Here is a 20,190-nt window from a genome sequence, read left to right on the forward strand (position 1 = left end):
TAAGGGGACTCGGGAACATAGATTTTTGTTGGCCCAAAGAGGATCAGAAGCTGTAAAAAGAACGGAAGAAGGTGCTTTGAGCCGAGTCGGAGGCGGCCAGCGAAGGTATTTAAACCAGCTTGCTGATGACGCTTCCCTTTTGAAAAGACTTAGGAATCCATCTGTGAAAACAGGCCACCCTTCACAAGGGCTCAGAAGGCAAACGGCCCTTGCAAGCGCTCAGGGAGAGGCTGCAGGACCGAAGCTTCAAGAGTGCGCATGGATGGACACTTCCGCGTTGGGTTCGGGAGGCAGGGCAGGCTTTCCCGTCAGAAGGGAAGCTTTGCTCCTTGACCCGAAGGTCCCTCTCCAAATCCCAGCATCATCCGAGCTGGTTGTAACTGCAGGATGAGTCCCGGGGGGGTGATTTGCATTCTGCGCTTCCTTCCAAGGAGTGGCAGACGTCTCTGTAGGCTCACCTGGTAGCTCAGTGAGACAGATCACAAGAGGCAGGCTTGGCTCGCTCATCTCTTTCGGCACCACATTCTGGGCATGACACGACCCCGGTGCTCGTCTGCGATGCTAACCAGGACTTGCAGAAGCAGGTGGATTGGGGGAGTCCCTGGGGCAGACACATGGGGTGAAAATAAAAGTTCAAACTTATGGGTCACAAGGGTTTTTATGGGATGAAAATCACAGTTCACCTGAAACCAGGAAGGCCTGGGGCCGATTCTTCATCCACGGCTTGGTCAAAATAAGGAAGCTACTCCTAGAGGCCGGTGGAATCGGAAGGTGCCCCTAGAGATCAGTCGGCCCACCCCAACTGAACTCTGCAGTTCTAAGAGGAGCCTGACGATGAGTCAGACTCTGGCCCCATCTAGCCCAACCTGGTCAACTCTTGAGTAGCCGCCCAGGCTCTCCGTGGTGTTTGTCAGGGATCGGATGCCTTCTGTGTCCCAGAGATCTCTATTGTTTACCTTGGGGGTTGGGGGGGGTTGCTAACTCATCCCAACGCTGAGCAAGTCCGAGTCTGCTTAGCTTCCAAAATCAGGCAGGATTGCCGTGTTCATTTCCGGTGTTCAGTGAGGCTGTGGCTGACAGGGAGGGTCATAACTGGGCTGCATTGCAAGGCTGTTGTGAGTATGAGCGAGAGAGGGAACCTATCACTGCAGTGCACTCAGCGCCGTTCGACGGAGCCTTCAGCATCCCAGTTCCCTGCCAATGTCAGACGTGCCGGGGACCTCATCACCCATGTTCTCCACCACCCTGCCCTGCCCTGCTGATGATGATGATGAAGGGGAGGCTCCTGGAGATTAGTTGCATTGGGAGTGCTTTTCAGAGAGAGAGAGAGAGAGAGAGAGAGAGAGACGGCCCACCCTCCTTGCAGCCACACCTTGGTGGTGGGTGGAGGTTTTCCTCTCTCCCCCAAAAAAAGAGCCTAAGCTGCATTCATGGCCTGCTCAGCCTGAGCTGCCCCCCCCCGATTCTCCTCTCCGCTCGGTGCTTTAAAGATAACAAGCCTACTCCTCCCTGACCCCTGTGATGGAGCATGAAACATCATTCTGGGTGTTCTGCCAGCCTGAATGACTGCAAATGTTATTAAGGGCCATAAAGTTATCCAGCCCTTTTATCATTCGCTGGCTCAGAGAAATCTCCCAGTCTGAACCGGGAGACGACGAGCAACGTAGCATTTCCGTTTATGGGTTCGGAATTTGCCGGCTGTTAATTTCTCTAAGTGACTCCTTGTTCACAGATGATGGAGGTAACGGGGGATTGGATTTCTTCCCGTTCGGCCCTCGGAGGCTTGTACAACGGAAGGGCGTTGTGGAGGTTGTGCCCCAGACTTCGGGGCTGTAAGGTCTACCCAGGCTGGGCCAAAGAGGGTTTGTTTGGGGGTTGCTCTTGCTCAGGGACCCCCGGATGGCTTTTTCTTCCCAAGAACCAAACTGTCAGGACCGCAGGAAGCAAAGATTTGCCCTCCACCTCACACAAAGGAGAGCAAAGAGGGGGTTCATGAGACCCCCCCCCTCTCTTCCTGGCCATGGGGACCTTCCCTGCCCTCAGCCACATGGCCCAGGCAGAGATCAGAGCGCTGGGAAGAGGAGGGAGTGGTCCAGGAAGGGACCATCGGGGGGGGGGGGGGAAGCGGAAAGACGTTTAGGAGGAAAAGAGAGACCAGCCTGGTGCTATTTTGCAAGGAGGGAACCCTCTTTGCCACAACAAAATAACAGAGAGTTGTGGGCCATCATAAGACAAACAGTTTTTATTCTCGGTTGTATGGGCACCAAGCTCCCTTCCTCAGCGCTGTTGCAGGTAGACACGCAGGGCCTAGAGTTGGAGGCAAGGTGTCGACAGAAGGTCATGAAGAAAAGTCCAGAGAGCCTCAGGGGGATCCCCCCCCTTTTCAGCAGCAGCCTCTTTCAGAGTAGACTCACCCATACCAGCAGCAAAGCAAAACCTAGATGTGAGTTAAATGTGTGATGCTGCAGCAAAAGCAGCAAATGCAATACTAGGTTGCATCAGCAGAAAGATTGTCTCCAGATCAAAGGGACCTAGAGCACTGCTCTATGGTGCTTCAGTTTGACCTCACCTGGAATACTCTGTCTTGTTCCGGAGAACCATAATTTTAGAAGTATGTTGACAAGCTGAAATATGTCCAGAGGAGAGAGAAACGAATGGTCAAACATTGCAGAAATCAAAGCCCTGTGAGGAACAGCTGGGGAACAGCTGGGCCTCTTTAACTTGGAGAAAAGAAGACTAATTGGTGACAGGATAGCTGCCTTCGAATCTCTGAGCAGCTGCCCCATGGAAGAGGGAGCCAGCTAGTGTTTTGACTGCTCTGGAGAGCAGGAGCTGACATAACGGGTTCAAATGACGGGACGGGAGATTTCACCTAAAGGTTAGGAAGAACCCATCGACAGGAGAGACTACTGGGCTGTAGGATAAATGGCCCCAGAAAAGGGGCAGTCCACTCCTTCATTCAAGGGTCTTTAAACAGAGGTCATAGGACCATCTGTCAGGGATGCCTGAGCCGTCTCCCGAACAATTTGCCGGGTGGCGGTCTCTTACAGCTTTCCAATTCTACGATTCTGTGATCAATTTTGCGTTGGCCCACTGAGAATAACCAACGAAGCAGCAATTCCTCCGTTGAATGCAGGTGGCAACCCTTGCTGAACGAGTAGGTGTGCTGAAGAACTGATTCCTTCAAAGGGGTTTGAAGGAAGAAGTACAGTACTGTACATGGGATGTAAAGCACAAGGTAAAATCCCTGGAAAGCCACATCCTCCTTTCCCAGCGGGCCCAGATGGGAAGTTCTCTGGGGAGCTTCCATGGAGGGGGGGTGTCACCTCCATTGAGGAGGGTGAGGGGGGCCAGAAGCAGTTGCCCCCTTAGCCATGTGGAGCAGCCACAAGAATGGTGGATAGGCAGGGGGGTAAAACCCTGTGATGGTTGGGGGCAGAGTTTCCATAAGGGAAAACACGGAAACTCTGGTGATGGGTGTGTTCCTGGGGAGGGAATGGTTATCTTTATAGTTATGGTCCTCAGCTTTTTGCTGCCAGCAGCTCCTTAGCCAAATGTAAATGTCATACAAGGGTTGGAACTCCCCCCCCCTTCCAAGCAACAGCTAAGAGAGAAATGGCCCTGAACGTCCAGAGGTGTTGGTGACAGGCAGAGCCGGGGGACTCTGGTGAGTGGGGGAAATCTCTCCAAGCTCTGGAGCCTGTCCCTTCTCTCCCAGGGAGTCCCACAGCTGCCCTGCCCGACCCTCGGCTGAGCACCTTCCAAGGCCTTCTGGGGAGTTGGACAGAATGCCCTGGACCGGATGCACACCCTCCGGATGTCTACGCGAGACGGTCCTTCTCTCGCCCTTCCCAGCCAGGATGGGCAGCCATCTGGCAAACCCCCAACGAGGGAAGGCAGGGCTGGATGAGAATGTGTGCCCGCTGCAACCAGAAAACATCCCTCCCCCTGCCCCTTAAACACCCCCCCCGCCAGGGGCTGCTCGGTTGCTGTGCGCAGTCAGGGCATAAATAAATCTGTCCTGCACTCCCAGCACCGGCAGGCCATCTTTCCTGGTTTGCCTTCCTTGGCCCTTCAGAAATTGGGGGCGGGGGGTTTGCTGGGCAACCTCTGGCCGTTCCCTTAACACTGGAAGAATCTCTGGTGCTGGAGGGTGGAGGTCCGCGGGTGGAGGTCTTGGGGGTCCCTGAGGCCCCCCCCCAGGTGGTGGTGCAGGGAAGGCACAGAGCCAGCCTTGCCCGCCTGCAGGTGGGTCGGCGGGTCATAAAACCTGATTTATTAACCTGGCCCAAGCACAGCGGGAGCAGCGCCTCCGGCTAGCGAGTAAGTCTTAAATTTCATTAGGTGATAAATACTGAGAGCGAATCAATTTGGTAGGAAAGCTAATTAGCTGGCAGGATTCTGCATCGATCGCAGAACGGGCTCCGCGCGCACAGCAGGAGGGATTCCATCTTCTCTGGATGGAGATCATGGTGGGTTGGAGCAGCAGCAACGGAGGGGGTGGCGGCGAATCACCCGGAAAAGGGGCATCCAGGAGGAGATGGCCTCACCGATCTACAGGACCGGGCAGTAACTCGTTACAAGTAACTGGATTACCTGTAACCAATTAGCTTGAGGAATAATACAGGGAGAGCGTTGGGCTCATCCAGGCAGAACGTTTGCCCCCGAACATCGACCCGACTTCACAGAAACCAAGTTTCTTGCAGGGTACAGAGTTACCTTTCTTTGTAACAAGCAGGTACAAAGCTATCTTTCTGGTGTAAAGTATAGCCCTTTATTTGGTCATTTCCCAAAGTTATATTTAAAGCATTTTTAGACACATTTTTAGAGAGTTATTTTTCAAGTTCTGTGTTGTCCTTCATTCCACCCTACGGGGGCAAGAAAAATGTTTTCACCTGTATTTTAGATTTCGTTGAGCCTTTTCAAGGGCCAAGGGAAGCACCCCAGGGCTGCGCTTATGAATTGTTATACTACTTATTTCCTACCTTTCAGCCAATCCGATCAGTGGCTTTCTCCTCATGTTATCTTCATGTTATCTCTCTTAGGTAGGTCAAGCTGAGTCAAAGCAATGGGGTCCAAAGGTCAACCAGTGAGTTTTATGGCTAAGTGGTGGCTTGACCCAGTTTCCCAAACCCCCTTGTCTTTCCCCAGTGGACCAAGTTCAGAGGAGGGCAACAAGGAGGATCAGGGGGGCTGGAAACCAAGCCCTAGGAGGAGGGAAAGCTGAAAGAACTGGGTCTGTTTAGCCTTGAGCAAAGAAGATGGAGGAGAGATAGGAGAGCACTCTTCAAAGACTTGGAAGGCTGTCATCCAGAGGAAAGGCAAGATCTGTTCTCAGTCATCCCAGAGTGCAGGACACGCAACAATGAATTACAGGAAGCCAGATTTAGGCTGAATATCTGGGGGGGGGGGAACTACCTAACTGTTAGAGCAGTACAACAATGGAACCCATGGCCTCGGGAGGTGGTGAGCGCTTCAACGCTGGAGGCCTTCAAGAGGAACTCAGACAACCGCCTGGCAGGTATCCTTTGATTTCTCTTCCTGCACTGAGCAGGGGGTTGGACTGGATGGCCTTCTAGGCCCCTTCCAGCTTCATGGTTCTAGGATTCCATGACCTCCACCACTACATGGCTCAGAGCTCGCTCGCACCTTTCTCACAGACATCTCCACTCACGTTGGGGCTGCTGGAGGTGGAGTCTTTTAGGCAGCGTGGACTGAACGTGGGAGGGGATCCTCAGAGATGGAGTCCTTCTCGAAAAGGGCCTGACGCAGCCAAGAGGGCAACATGATGCAGAACGCAAGTTGCCTCAGGAGGCAAAAACCTGGCTAGTGATGAGAGAGAGAGAGACAGACTCAAGAGAGAGGAGCGGTTCTTTTGCGCCTCTCAGCTGCAGATTGACCCATGTCCCTGGCGTGCGTGCCGATAAACTGCCTCCTGGATGTACAAGCCAGCATGCTTGGGGAAATGCTCCATGGTTGTCTCCAAGCTTAGAAAAATAACTTTTTTTTGAGATTGTAGCTTCCAGAACCCATGCCAAACAGATCCATAGCTCAAAATGGTTACATTTTCCAGTTCTGGACAATCCTTTCCTTGACTGAGCCAGTTATATGTGTATAGGGAGCATGCTTTACACGCATGGCGCAAATCGCTAACCACACCTGGGAGGATTTTTCAGCACACTGCTCATTTTCACTGAACATTCATTATTAGCTTTTGGGGCTTATTATTCACAGCCTCCTTCTCTGCTGAGGAATGCTCAGTCAGGACGGCTTAAAATCAGTTCACAGCCCTGCGCAGCTTGGCTCAGAAGGAAGGCTCACTGAGTACAATGCAGTTTGCTTTTAGGTAAATGAATAGGATTACTGGCTGCCTCAGTCAGTGTGACCAATAAGGATCTCTCTGTCTCTCTTTTTTTTTTAAGAAAAAAAATATCCAACTGACCTACGTTATAAACCTGAAACATTACAAATGAAACCAAGTAAAGATGAGGTCAAATTACAGAGGATCACACAAAATACCTATTGATTCTTTGCTGGCCGCAAGCAACAGCACATACACACATCTTTAAAGGACTTGGGTATAGTAAAAACTATTGCTTCATTAAAACCATGTTTTCCGCTGACCAATTTACTGTCCGTACCATCCAGGTTGCGTCAAGGTGAGGAGGTGGCAAAGCTCCATCCACCATGAAAGCTTTCGGTTAAAATAAAACCAAAACACAGCAAAGAAACCAAACAGCTATTTCAAAAGCAAAACAAAACTTAGCACGTGGGACAAGGAGCAAGATGGAGAGAGCAAAATCTTTTCCAAAGAGCCGAGTGATTTGTTCAGGTCTGCCTGGAATATTTCAGGGAATCTTGGCTGATCCAATAAAGGCAGGAGAAGCGAGAAATATTTTGCTGTTCCTTGGTTTTGCTGTGGACTTCATTGGCTTCCCTTCGTCTCTCTGGCTTAATGGGGGGGGGGGGGAATGCATTTCACCAGGGGTCTCCAGATGAATTTTATGGCTTCCTTTTAGCAAACTTTTACTTCCACAGAAGGCCGCTTTTCTAATCCCCACCTCCACGTCATGGTCCGAAGTATGGATGTTTCCTTATTCTTTGAAACCAAGAGCAATTGCATAAATTCAACTATTGCTAGGGCGATAGAAAAGCTAGATAGTGTTCTTCTTAATAAATAGGTAAAATAAGATATCGCTGCAGGAGGGGGAAAGTAAAGATATGGATGGACACTCCTTTGTTGTTGATGGAAACACAATCCGTGATGGGCTGGGGATGGTGGGAAAGGAAGGTGACTGGAGGGGAAAGCCCTGCCCAGATATTTGAAGATTTTTCTTTTCCTATTGCAAGAAAATAAAAAGCTCTCATTCTTTGTAGGCAAATGGCACAGATTTTGAAAGCGAACATTTTAGGTGGTATGAAACAGGGCTCCAGGTGGGACTGCAGTGAGGAGAGACACACACACCCCCTTCCTCCACCCTGGCTACAGACTAGCTCTGGAAGGCCAAGCTCAACTTTGGGGGAAAAGGTCCCCGGGGCCACCTTCCAGGGGCAGGGAGGCTGACGGAGGGCCAACCAAGGAAGGTCCTGCCACACCTTGACCTGAGAGGCCCTCCAGGGTTTGAGATCAGAGGAGGGACTCTGCACAGAGATGGGGAATGGCCCCATGGGGGGGAAGGGGAGGTGGCCCTAGATGGAGGCCCAGGAGGACCACCAGATATACGCCTTGAGCCGGGGGGGGTCTCCAATGGGTTAGCAAGAATGGGCTGTGTGTTTTTAGAGATGGTTTGTCCTGGCATGCCTCCTTATCCTCCGTGCCTTCACTCCCGGGCGCCCTCTTCCTTCTTCCGCTCCTCCAGGTGGTGAAAGTGGTCGGCAGCAACATCTCCCACAAGCTGAGGCTCTCCCGGGTCAAGCCGACGGACGAAGGGACCTACGAGTGCCGGGTGATCGACTTCAGCGACAGCAAGGCCCGCCCCCACAAGGTGAAGGCCTACCTGCGGGTGGAGCCGGAGGAGCCCCCCGAGACCCGCCACCGCATCCCCCCAACGGAGCACCTACAAGACACCCAGCGGCTGGGCGTGCCGCTCTCCTCCGACCAGGGCAAACTGACCGGCGCCCACCCACACCATCAGCACCACCACCACAAACCGGGGAAGGAGCTCAAGAAACGCTCCGTGGACGATGTTGCCTGCGCTCTCTAGACTGGTTGGCGCTCGGCGTTTGGGCGCGGAATGGCCTGGTGAGGGGGGGTGTCTCTTCCTCCTGTCCTTCATGTTCCCCCTCCACAGATGCTCTCACTCTCACACGCAACCCCCTCACCTGCCCTGTCCTTCCCGCGGTCAGGGGGGGAGCATGCCCTCCCAGTAGCCAGAGAGATGTGGGGCCAGGTGGCTACAGAACGAATGTGTCAAAGATGTGCCCCACCCTAGAGACACGTTGACCCCCCCCACCCACCCATTCGCATGAGCCCTTTGGTCACTCACCACCCTTTGCCCCCCCCGGCGGTCTAGACATGCATCTCAAACCTCCCTCCCCCACGAATCCTCCACTCCCCCGAACAGGCAGACGGAGGGCTGATTGTTTCTGGGACAGGACCAGCAGCTCCTCCGGGGCAGCCGTAGATGGAGAAAGACCAGCTAGTCAGCTTAGCCTCCGACCTGCTCTTCCGGGTGGGAGCCACAGCACCAGGAGGTGACTTTCTCTCCCCCCACCCCGGAAACGCAGCTGCATGTCCCACCCAGGCAACCGGCAGGACTTGGGTTTCCCTTTCTGCCTTTCGGAAGAGTCAAAGGCCCCCCAGATATAAGGCATGGAGGTCACCACCCACCTGCCGGGGAGGAGGCTTAATTCAAAGCTGGCCCTTCCTTCGCGAAAGGACAAACTCGAGCCACCTCGGGCTGGGCCGCATCGTTCCACTGCTAGCTGCTTCTGCCATTTGTAAACCACCAACACCCACCACCATCCCCAGTTTCTCCCCCTTGCTTTGTAAAACGAGATTCTGGAAGGGTGCCATTTAGACCCTCACTTTTAACTCACTAGTATTTACCTGTGTTACAATGAAATCGATGACTTTACCTTGTAAATATCCAACTGTCTTTATTCTCCCCTGTATTGGCCAGCTGTCAGGCAAAACACTGAGTCAAAGAAGACATTCTGATGAACATGTTTCCCTTAAATCAAAGGAATTTCCTTAGAAACTTCCCTTCAGCCATCAGACTTGCCTAATTAAGCCCCTGTCTACCTTCTAGTGGACCAATCACAAAGCAAAGCTCACTAAATGGAAGATATGCCGCAGACGAGAGAAGCCACGTGTTGTGACAAACCAACGTCTCCCTAAATCCTGAGGAGAAAAACAAATTTGCCCCCCATGTCCCTAAGCATTTTCCAAAAAGGCTCACCCGGAATTGTGCTTTCTTGGGAACAGCTTTCTTAGGAAAGCTTTCTAGTGACCGAAACAAGAAGCCATGATAAAACCGGGCATTCTTTAGGACACCAGCTGTTGCGCCCAAGTTTCACACAGCTCTTGGGATTCTGTTTCCCCCCTTTCCATGTCCCTGTCTCTAGTACTCCCCTTGCAGTCTACTCTGGTTGTGCCATTTGAACCAGTAGGGGAGTAAAACACATGGTGGACTCCATCCGTTAGAAAGGTGTGTTCTGAAGAACCTGTTTTGGGACATGTTGACCAGCAAGTTGCTGGTCCATCTAGAGGACTCAGAAACGCCTTTGGCAGAGGGCATGTGCCTGCCTGTCCCATCCTCAGGGCTGCTTCTTCTGAAGCCCTCTCCTTATATCAGGAGCTGACACCTGAGGAGGAGGAGACCCTTCATGAGGAGCAGCCCTTGGTTGGGTCTTTGAGGCACTTCCGGAGAGTAGCCAGTGTCGCTTATGTGGGCAGCTGGGGGAGGATTGCCTGGAGATCCTTTACAAATGAACCTTAAAGCTTGGGGGGAAAAACAACCTCTCTCTCTATGTATTTTTGTTCCCAAATCTGCTTTAAGGAGCTATTCTTTCCTCTTCCGTTCAATAAGAGAGTTGGAGCCACTTGTCTCTCTTTCTCCGTGCGCTGTTCCCATCACTGAGAGGACAAAAGGACAGAAAGCAGAGAGCTGCCAGGCAGGAAGAGAAGTGCACCCATCGTCTGGGATTCATAAACAGACCTCTTAACAAAGCGATTAGTTTCACTCACCTCCCCTCACTTCCCTCCCCACCCCTGCTCTTCTTGTATATATATATATATTTCTATTTCCTATATCCAGAGGGAGGCCATTTGTAAAAAGCACCCAAGACTGACGCCCAGGCAGGAAATATGAGAAGAGGGATTATGTGGATCTCTTTTCTTTAAGGTCTTCATAAGGCAAACAGAACCACAGACTCTTCCCCCCGCCCTCCCCACAAGGGGACCAGCTGGGAAGGCAGAAAGAGACCTCCTGCAGTCCTCATCCAGGGCCCCCCTTCTTGTTGTTCTTCCTCCTCTCCTGCTGGAGGCTGAACAACACCGTGGCTCGCCAGACAATGGATGTGGCAGCTCTAAGCAAGGAAGCATCCGTCTGCCAGGTTCCTGATGTGGACACATCCGGAGAGCCCCCAGTATTGCACTGACAGGGGAGCCCGGAAGCCAGGGGAAGACGGGCAGCTTTCTTGTGACGGCCTGTCCTTACACCACATGGGACCAGTCTTTGACCAGCTGAAATAAAGAAAATAAAAGGTCTTTCAATGGGACTGGGATCTTGGTCTCTTTATTCATTTGTGCCAGAGTGCAGGATGCTAGCACACCTTCAGATGCTGTGCAGCTCAACACGATATCTGTGGATTCAGGGCTGTGGGGCAGAGCCTGGAATCCCTTGGATTTGTCCAGGGTTGCTTTGGAGAAGCCAAGGAACTATCAACACTAGCCATTTACTCCGCAGTTTGCATTGATCTGGCATGGATGGAAATCGAATTAAAAACTGGCAACTGCACAATGCAAAGCTAAGCTTGGAACAGCCAAGTGGGGTATCATCTTTTTAAAGTTTAGCCGGCAGGGGTGGTTTAAAATTTGCTTTGTGCTAGTATCACTTTTCTCCACTTTCTGCCCAGTACAATCTCTTGAACTGATATACCGCGCAGTGGTTGAGGTCTCCGGCTGAGGAGCCAGAGGCTGAAAGTTTGATTTCCCTGCAGTGCCTCCATACGGCTCCTTCCAGCCCTGCAGTTCTAAGGTTTTTATTACAAAAGGGGCAGTCATAATGTAAGATGTAATCTCCAAAAATTTTTTTTAAAAAAAAGCTTTAAAAATCAGCACTGAAAAGAATTAGCGCTTAGCTACTTTGGAAAAAAATATTTCTTTAAAAAGAAGAGACTGGAAATTGCCCATTAGCACCTTGTCAGATGAAAGAAGCCGGTGGTCAGAGTGAACAGGGGGAAAAAGCTTGTTGAAGTTGTCTGGATGACTATAGCAATTGCACCCACAGAAGCCATCAGGGACCCGCTTCGAAAAACTGGATCCGCTTCGAAAAACAGGAGATCTAAATATATTTTCCCGCACTGTGTATTCACAGCCTTAGTCACAAAGCAAGACAATGAGTAGGGTAACTACCTGATGCAAGCAGAGTTATGAGGGGCATCAGCTCATGGGCCAAGCAGGCTGCATGTGCCTCAACTCAAAATTTTGGATGGGGCGTGCCCCTTCCTCCACTGATGCACCGTCTGTGCTTCTTTGCTTGAAACACTCACACGCTATCTTTCGTCACCAAATCCCATGTGGGTCAATGGTGCCAATAGTCGTTAACAGCAGGGGAAACGAGGCTTAGCTTTTGTACAGGGGTTTAGAATTGACCATGTCCTAGACCCACATTCTGTCAGCTATCCTTATAATAGCACTGGCATTGCGTTGACCGGCATTGTAGATCATCAGGAATGCGTAGTGTCTACCTACCACACCCATCCAGAAGAGGAGAAGGCAGGGGTAATACCCTCTTCTATCATAACGAGGTTGCCCCAGGATAGAGTTTCACGTTACCACAAACACTGTAGGTAGAATTTTTCTTGGGGGGTGGGGGGTGGGTGGAATCCAGCATAAGCTGGTCTTCAACTGGGAATGTCATTTTGATTTTATCCTATGTAGAAGGAACATTGCCCGTTGTAAGAGTTTGCTCGGAGGAAAAGAGGATGCCAGGCAGCTGGGTGACGGGAGAAAATATGAGGCTGAAAATCGGGGGGGGGGGAACGACACAAAATCAGGGATATTTTGAGAAGAGGGGAAACGGGGCGCGCGATCTTACCTCCTGCAGAAGGGATACACACAGACCTCGACCCGCAGTTGCTGGAAGGGGCCAAAGAAAACCTCTCTCACCCAATCCGCAAGCAATCTGTCCCATTTCAGAAGGACAAGAGGCTAGTGCGGAAATGAGACTTCGTGGCCCTGGGAAAAGATTCAGTGTCTATCTACAAGCCATCAAAGCGATCTCTTCCATGGTTTGGGGTGCAGTTCTCTCCCCAAATCCTGAGCGATGGCAACCTTGCATTGGGAGGAGTCTCTCCATGTTGCCCTCCCCACTGAGCACCCCAAGGAGCCTGCCTGTCTCCCTACCACCCCCCTCAATGTGATGAACTCTTAGAGTCACTGGGCAGGGAAAAGTCTCCCCCAGCCAGTGAAAGCTACCCATTGGTGTCCTGCTGGACACCGGCTGTTTTCCCCTCCCCACTGGCCAAGCAGGTTTGCAGTGCCCCTGAATGTCCAGTAATGCATTTGCTGCTGGACGGAGAAAAGAGGGTGTTTTTTCTCATTTAAGAAGACTTCTTCTGTCGGGTGAAGGTAGAGCTTCATTCATCTGGAAGACAGAAAGGTGCAAGCAGAGTCAGAAAAGAGTTTAGCGGGGGAACGGCCATGTCCGTAGACTTAGCAGGTGGGAAAGAAGAGGGATGAAGAGCAGGATTTGGGAAAGAAGGGGCCCAGATAAAAAGGAGGGAGAAAGAGAGGGCAAGGCCCTTGGGAATCCAGGAAGCCGCTTTCGGCCAGCGCCCCGAAAAGTTGTCAGTTTTGTTTCCCCATGGCTAGCGAGGGCCTAAGGTGGCCAGGGAAAAGAGTGCCCGGGAGATGCACCCCGAAGAGGGAGAGTTGGCACTGAACTCCGGCCACGTCAACCCCGTCCTGTATCTCTGGTTGAGGTTGCTCCTTGATCTCCAGAGGCCAGCCGGGTCATTCATGTCGCTCGCTCCTTTTGAAAAAAGGCAGATTGAGTGGAGAGGTGTAGAATGTAAAAGGTGGGGAAATGGAGCAGAGAAAAGATTTCTCTCCCCCGCCCTTCCCCGTCTCCCCACAACACCCACAAGATGGGAAAAAATTTCATTAACCCTGGAAATTCTCTCCTGCTCCCTGGGAAGGGCAGCCATCATGACCCCACCTGGCAGGGGGCCTGGAAGGAACGACTTCCTTTTACCTGTTGGAACCCCTCCTGCCCCGAAGCTTCTGGAAGGTGGGAGGGTTCCAACAGGTAAAAGGAAGTCCTTCCTTCCAGGCCCCCTGCCGGGTGGGGTCACGATGGCAGCCCTTCCCAGGGAGCAAGAAAGAGCTTCCAGAGTTGATGACAATTTTTCTACATTGTGTCCTGGCTGAAATCATTGCCATGGCTCACACAACAATGCATAATGGTTCCAGACAGGTGTGTGTTGCAAATGTCCCTATAGCAGAGGGTCATATCAGGTACCTTGACCCTGTGGTTCCCAACCTTGGGTCACCCAGGTGTCCTTGGACTGCAACGTCCAGAAGCCGTCACCCCTCACTGTGCTGGCCAGGGTTTCTGGGAGTTGCAGTCCAAGAACACCGGGGCTATCCGAGGTTGGAAACCGCTGCCCTAGTCCATCACACCCTCCTCTGTCATCATCGTCTCCCTCTTCCCCACCCATTTTCATTTGTTGGTTCCATTTGCAAAATGACCTCACACGGAATTAACAGGACACCAAATCATCAAAACTGACAAGGCACAGAAACTTTGAATTACCACCACATGGCTTGCCTGATGTAGCGATAGATCGATTGCCATTTTGGGGAGTGGGTGGGCATCCTTTGTTAAGAAGGAAGTCATGCAGGCCTATCACTGTCCACCACATGGAGGATGTCACCCTCAGTGTGATCAGGATACGTCTCATGGCCACTTCAAAGGAGTGATGCAGGCAATCACATAAGCCAGAAAATAAGACAAAACAATGTGAGTGGGGATCCAACCAACCGACCGACCGACCGACCGACCGACTGACCAACCAACCAGATAAAATATACAGGGATTTATATTTCATGTCATGTGGTTGACAGGGGAGGGGGGAAGTATGAGAGAATTAACAATGAGACCTCCAGCACGAACAACATGACACATGTCTGTGTGTTGACAAAGGGTGTAGGCTTCTTCCCAGGAGAGAGGCTGCCTGCCTTTGAGCCCCAGTTCAGAACCATGGAAGGATCTGCGTTGTGTTCCTTGTCTGCTTATGGGTTTAGCTGCTGTAGGAGACACTTTGCCGAGCCCAGGGCTGATCCAAGAGGCCTCGGGGCCACCTCTCACAGGAAACTTTCAACTGGGAAGGTTAGGGACTGTGAACCCAGGGCCTCCTGCAAGAATAGCATGCACTCTGCCACAAGATCCTGCTTCCAGACCCCGTGCTGGGTCTCGGAGGGTCTCAGGTTAGCTGGGCAGCCACACAACAGCAACCATGTCCCCTAAGGAAAGGCCAAATGCAGGTGTTTAGAAAAGCAGGTCCAGCGTCTGTGGAATCAGTAAACAAGACAGATAAGAAGGGTAGCGGAGGTTGAGCAGCCAAGCCAAAGTCTTGGTACCAGAGCAGACCCTAAGCAGGTCATGAATCAAGCACAGGGAAGTCAGAGAGGGCCATTCATCACGTGAAGGTCAGATGCCAGGAAAGCCAGATGGAGCAGCAGGTTTCCAATAAGCAAGGTAGCTGGTCTTCAGCAGCTTTGATTATTGCTAGTGGCATTCTTACACTGTGTGTGTGTGTGTGTGTGTGTGTGTGTGTGTGTGTGTGTGTGTGTGTGTGTGTGTGTGTGAGAGAGAGAGAGAGAGAGAGAGAGAGAGAGAGAGAGAGTGAGTGTGAGTGTGAGTGTGAGTGAGTGAGAGAGAGAGGATGCTCCTTCCGCACCATAGCTGTAGCAGCCCAAGAAGCTCTTACTCCCAAAGAGCTGTCTCCTGCAGGAATGCGTTTTCTGAAGCAGGGCCATTAAGCACTGCCAAATCCCTGGCACATCCAGGCAATGCTGTCCCGGAGTTGGTGGCTGAGGTCAGCGGTGGGCCTTCTCTGTCTTCCTTCTGCAGCTCCCCCCCCCCAGCTCCTTCTGCCTGGATCTGTTTGTGGTGTGTGTGTGTGTGCTCTCAGGAGGCTCTGGCTCTTGATCCAGTGTGCACACCCTGAAAAAGGGTTTATCCTTGCTGTGGTTTGAGGTGCGAGAGAGTGTGCTTGGTGGGGAGGGGCTGGAGGGTCCGAGAACCGACAGGGGCGGAGGAGGGAAAGGAGGGCTGAAAGGCACACCTTGGGGCCAGCTGAACAGGTGAACTTTCCATGGGCAAATTCTTGAGACCGGCAGTTGCACAAAGCGTCCAGGATCATCCTTCTTCCTTCTTCTTAGCACTGCCATCACCCAGACACAATGGGATACAGGGTTCAATTGTGCAGAACCCAGGAAGCAGCCGGACTGTCTTGTCAGGCAAGAAATACAGCAGCCACCCGAGGGGGGGGGGAGGGAGGGAGGAGGCTGTTTAGTTGGAAAGCCAAAGCTGTAATCATCCCTCACCTGTATATCTTTGCGGGCAGCGGCTTTTCTCACCCTTGGGTGCCCTTCTCACGCCTCTTCTGTCAGACAGACAGACGGATGGATAAAGACACAGACAGACCTACAGACAGACGGATGGCTGGATGGGCAGACAGACAGACAGATGTCTTCCTCAAGTGGAGGGAGGTGGAAAAGGGGAGCACCTCCCCTGAGGAAGAAACATAAATGACCTGCTTCCTGATGAGTTCAACCACCAGGAGCACAATCACAGTCACGCCATGAGAATAAGATGCTGTTTTTCCCCCTCTTGTCTTGTGTTCCCCTGCCAGGACAAAAAAAAAAAAAAACGGTGGCAAAGAACCCACTCAGCCCCAAGCATGATGTGCAGCATGTGCCGGCAGGCATGCTCCGCTAGAGTGGAAGGACCCATGCCTGTCAATGTGAGGACCCTCACTTTGTGTGGGTGACCTGTGTTCGGTTAAAGGGTCTCTAACCTCCAGGATCAAAGCTATGGTTTTTCCAGTAGCGATGTATGGAAGGGAGAGCTGGACCATAAAGAAGGCCGACCGCCGAAGAATTGATGCTTTTGGTGCTGGAGGAGACTCTTGAGAGTCCCCTGGACTGCAAAGAGAACAAACTTATCCGTTCTGAAGGAAATCAACCCTGAGTGCTCACTGGAAGGACAGATCCTGAAGCTGAGGCTCCAATACTCTGGCCATCTCATGAGAAGAGAAGACTCCCTGGAAATGACCCTGATGTTGGGAAAGTGGCTGGACAGTGTCATTGAAGTGACCAACGGATTTCACCCAACTCCGGGACACAGTGGAAGACAGGAGGGCCTGGCGTGCTCTGGTCCATGGGGGGTCACGACGTCCAGGATGCTCCAGGGTGGGCCAAGGTCCCCACCCCATAGGGGGGACGGCTATGCTATTGTGATCTGTGCTATATTTCAGTGTTTCTTTTCTGTTTGTGGAAGTTGGTTTCCACTGTTTGTATAGTATTTCAGCACTAATGGAGCAGTATATAAAGTAATAAATAAACAGTATGAAACGGCAGTTTTCAGGCCAGATAGAACCCCAGTGAGCGTCTGCTGTTTGAGTCTTGACAAAGACACGGGCTGTTAAAAGGTTTTGCTCCTCCGGGAAAGAGCAGTCCCAACCTTCCATCCCTGCCAGCTTGTTTCTGTTTTTTTTTTTCTTGCCAAACAGCTTGGCTTCTTCCTGAGCGCATCCAAAGCGGACCCTGATGTCCTGACCCATCTCTGCTTTGACAGTCGCAGGGTTCACTCCTGGCAGGCAGGCAGGCAGGCAGGCAAGGGCTGTCTCTGCCTTCAAAGCATCACCTCGCTCTGAGCTTAAGGCCCAAGCTGCCACAGGTCCCACCTTCACAATCAGAAGGTGATCAATGAGAAAGAAATAGAGTATTCTCCCCATGGAGACGGATTCCACCCAAGCTGCCATGTTAGCACAAGGCACTTGCAAAAGGTAGCACATTGTTTACCTCTTAGACAATCAAGGAAACCCATTTCTCATCTTTGAGGATCAGTCACCAAACAAAGGAAGCTAATTTGCACCTGGAGGTGCAGAAAATTCTGGGAAGGGGAAAACACAGACATCTTTTATCTCTTAAGGAAGCTCGGCTTCTAAGTGCAAAGCTGGTGTTTCCCAGAGTTTGAGCCCAAGATAAGACAGGAGGCCAAAAGAGAGCAGCACAACGCTGTGGTTAAAGTGTTGGACTGGAAACAAGTGGGCCTGGGTTCAAATCTTTCCACAGCTATGAAGTGGAAGGGCACCCTCAGCCTAGCCTGTAGCCTTGGCTACTTCTCAGTGGGTGTTTTTTTTTTAAAAGGATAACACAGGGCCTGGATAAGAGCCTCAGGGCCCCTCAGGTAAGTCCAAAAAGCAAACAAATGAGGGTCACTTGTGAACTGCAGATGGAAAGCGAGCCAGAAGTGAATTTCCTCCATGGGGGTTTTTGTCATCTTAGATGGAAGGACGGTACGGCAAAAAGCCTGAGGAACTAGTGTGCTTGTCTTTGCTTGCTGAAAAATAGCCAACTGCGCCCCCCCCCCAATCGATCTCTTCACAACCATTTCGGTCCTTATTTTGGTTGTAATAAAAGCCGGGCAAATGGTTTGCATTAATGCAGCTGACACAGTTCTTGCTTCAAAGTTAAAAACCAGGGCTCTTTTAATTTCAGAGCACATGCTGCTTGATCAGGCTAACAGGAGCCTGGGAGGGGATGTAGGGTTGCCAGATAACCAGGCACAGGAGGTGTCGCCTGCTCTTCTGCCTCCAAGACAAACTTTGTTCAGGGGAAACCTTTTGTGATGCGGTGAAAACCGGACCTTGGAAAGTCTCTTTGGGGGACTGTTAACTCCCAGGGTCTCCACGGCCAGGCCAGCCGCTTGCCAAGGCCTGGGCAACGCTTCGGCCACCTGGTCACATCTTCTGGAGACGCAACACGAAAGACCCGCCAAGAAGGCTGAAAACACGCCTGGAGCAGAAATAGAGCTTTAAATATCATATTCTTTTTCAATTTCACCTGAAATATCTCGACCTGAAAAACGACCGTCTGTCATTCAAACCCTCACACATTCTGCACTCAAAGAGTTACTTGGCCCATTTAGAAGAAGCCACCCTCCGTAGTGGAAAGAAATGAGGTGAACAAGAATATTATGCAGTGCTACCTGGTCACTTATGGGTTGACATGGATAGCTAGCTAATAGCTATCTGGACGGATGGATGGACGGACAAACCCCACCTCATCAGGCTTGTACCAGTGTGACTTTAAGCGTTTCACACTGATGTTGTAGGAAAAATCAGTTTCCCCTTCTTTTCTCCCTTTTGTGTGTGTGTGTGCGTGTGTGTGTGTAAAGGGGGGAAAAAACTCCTGCTAGCTCGGGATGCTTAAGGTCAGGATTAGAAATGCCTCCTGCTAGTCTACAGAAGAAGCCAGATAAGGGGAAAACAAAACCCCAAACTAAGGAATTGATGTATTCATGACATGGCGACAACTACAGTCGTCCAGTTCAGCCTGTTCTGAGTACAAGATCTGAGTACAGCACATGTTGTGTGAGAACCACCACCTGTTGTTGTCACCTAGGCAAGACAATGTCCGGGTAGAGGAAGGGGAACTTCTTGATATTGTTTCCCGAGTTTGTTACGATTTGTTTTTGTTTGTTTGTTTTGTCTTTTTATAGGTTAGGTGTAGGGAAAGGGGACACGGGACATGGGACTGAACACGGTTTGTAAATCAACATGAACAGTTTGTTACGATTTGTGACCTATAAAGGTAAGGTGTTCTTTTCCTACTAATGAGATGGCATGAGCTGAGTCGAGTTAAACTCATGCTCCTGCCCTCTCCGTTCCTGCAGAATCTATCAATAAACCCCCATATCTGCTAAAATCCCTCTTTCTGTGTCAGGTTGTGGTTAATTCTCTCTCCTTCCAGGCGTCCCAAAAGAGTTGGTTCCTGCCAGAATAAACACACCTACATTTTTCCAGCAGGACAAGCCTGATGAGGTGGTGTTCACCCACGAAAGCTCACCTATCGTATGATGATTTTAGTGGTCTATATCAGGTTTTGCCCACTCTTGCCATTTGTAAGGTGGAGAGTGAGTGTCTTCTCCACCCTACAAATTGCAAAAGTTGGCGAAACCTGTGCGGCCTTTTCTGGAGCTCATCATGGACCTCAAGGTTCGGGCACACGACATGGGTGGGGGGAGGCCTTGAGACGCTTTCTCCCTGTTCTCGCCCGCTGCCCCCCCTTTCCAAAAACTGTGGTGGCAACCCTGTGTTTTCCACAGCTGATGCTTTCAAGTTGCAGAAGGCCGGGAGGAGGCTGGCCCCGAGGAGGTCCTCAAAACTACCCAATGCCTGCTTTGATGTTTTGTGCCAACGGAGCAAACTTAATATGCAAAGCACCGACCGAGAATAAATAGGCAGCGTGGAAATGCTATTTCCACACAGTCCCTTTTCTGACCATTATGCTGCTTCAAACAAAAGCAATTTACTCTGCCTATAATAAAGCCAAGGTGATAACGAAGCTGTTGAGTCGCTTATTTTGCTCCCTCTCTCTCTCTCTCTCTCTCACACACACACCCCAGCTTGAGCTCAGCCAGACGCCACCCATAAAAAAAGGAGCCATGGACCCTCCTGCCTGCAGCAGATTCCCGGAGAATTTCTAATGGAGACATAAAGCAACACCTTGTTTCCCGGCCAAAGGAGGTGATGACCTCAATGGGGGACTGAGGGGGGGGGGGGAGAGTCGATTCCTTGATGGCACAGTTAAGCGGGGGGGGTCATACAAGAGGGCGAGGGGCCTCTGAGAGAAGCTGGGGGGGGCTCGGGGAGAAGAGGGCCAACCTGCAGCCCAGCTCAGCACCTTAGGGATCGAGGGCCAGACAAACAAGGCGGATGGGACTCATGTCA

The 20,190-nt window shown here is 51.3% G+C and overlaps 1 protein-coding gene across 1 annotated transcript in view; it reads left to right on the forward strand.

Annotated features, from left to right (window-relative positions):
- VSTM2L (V-set and transmembrane domain containing 2 like) overlaps positions 1 to 9,948 on the forward strand; it is a 69,600-nt gene extending 59,652 nt beyond the window's left edge. The window contains exon 4 of the mRNA XM_078392243.1: positions 7,860 to 9,948. Within this exon, the coding sequence (XP_078248369.1) occupies positions 7,860 to 8,204 (345 nt within the window). The 3' untranslated portion in view covers positions 8,205 to 9,948. The remainder of the gene's footprint in view (positions 1 to 7,859) is intronic.
- The last annotated feature ends 10,242 nt before the right edge of the window (positions 9,949 to 20,190 follow it).

Source organism: Pogona vitticeps, chromosome 4, assembly GCF_051106095.1.
Source record: "Pogona vitticeps strain Pit_001003342236 chromosome 4, PviZW2.1, whole genome shotgun sequence".
NCBI classification, from domain to species: domain Eukaryota; kingdom Metazoa; phylum Chordata; class Lepidosauria; order Squamata; family Agamidae; genus Pogona; species Pogona vitticeps.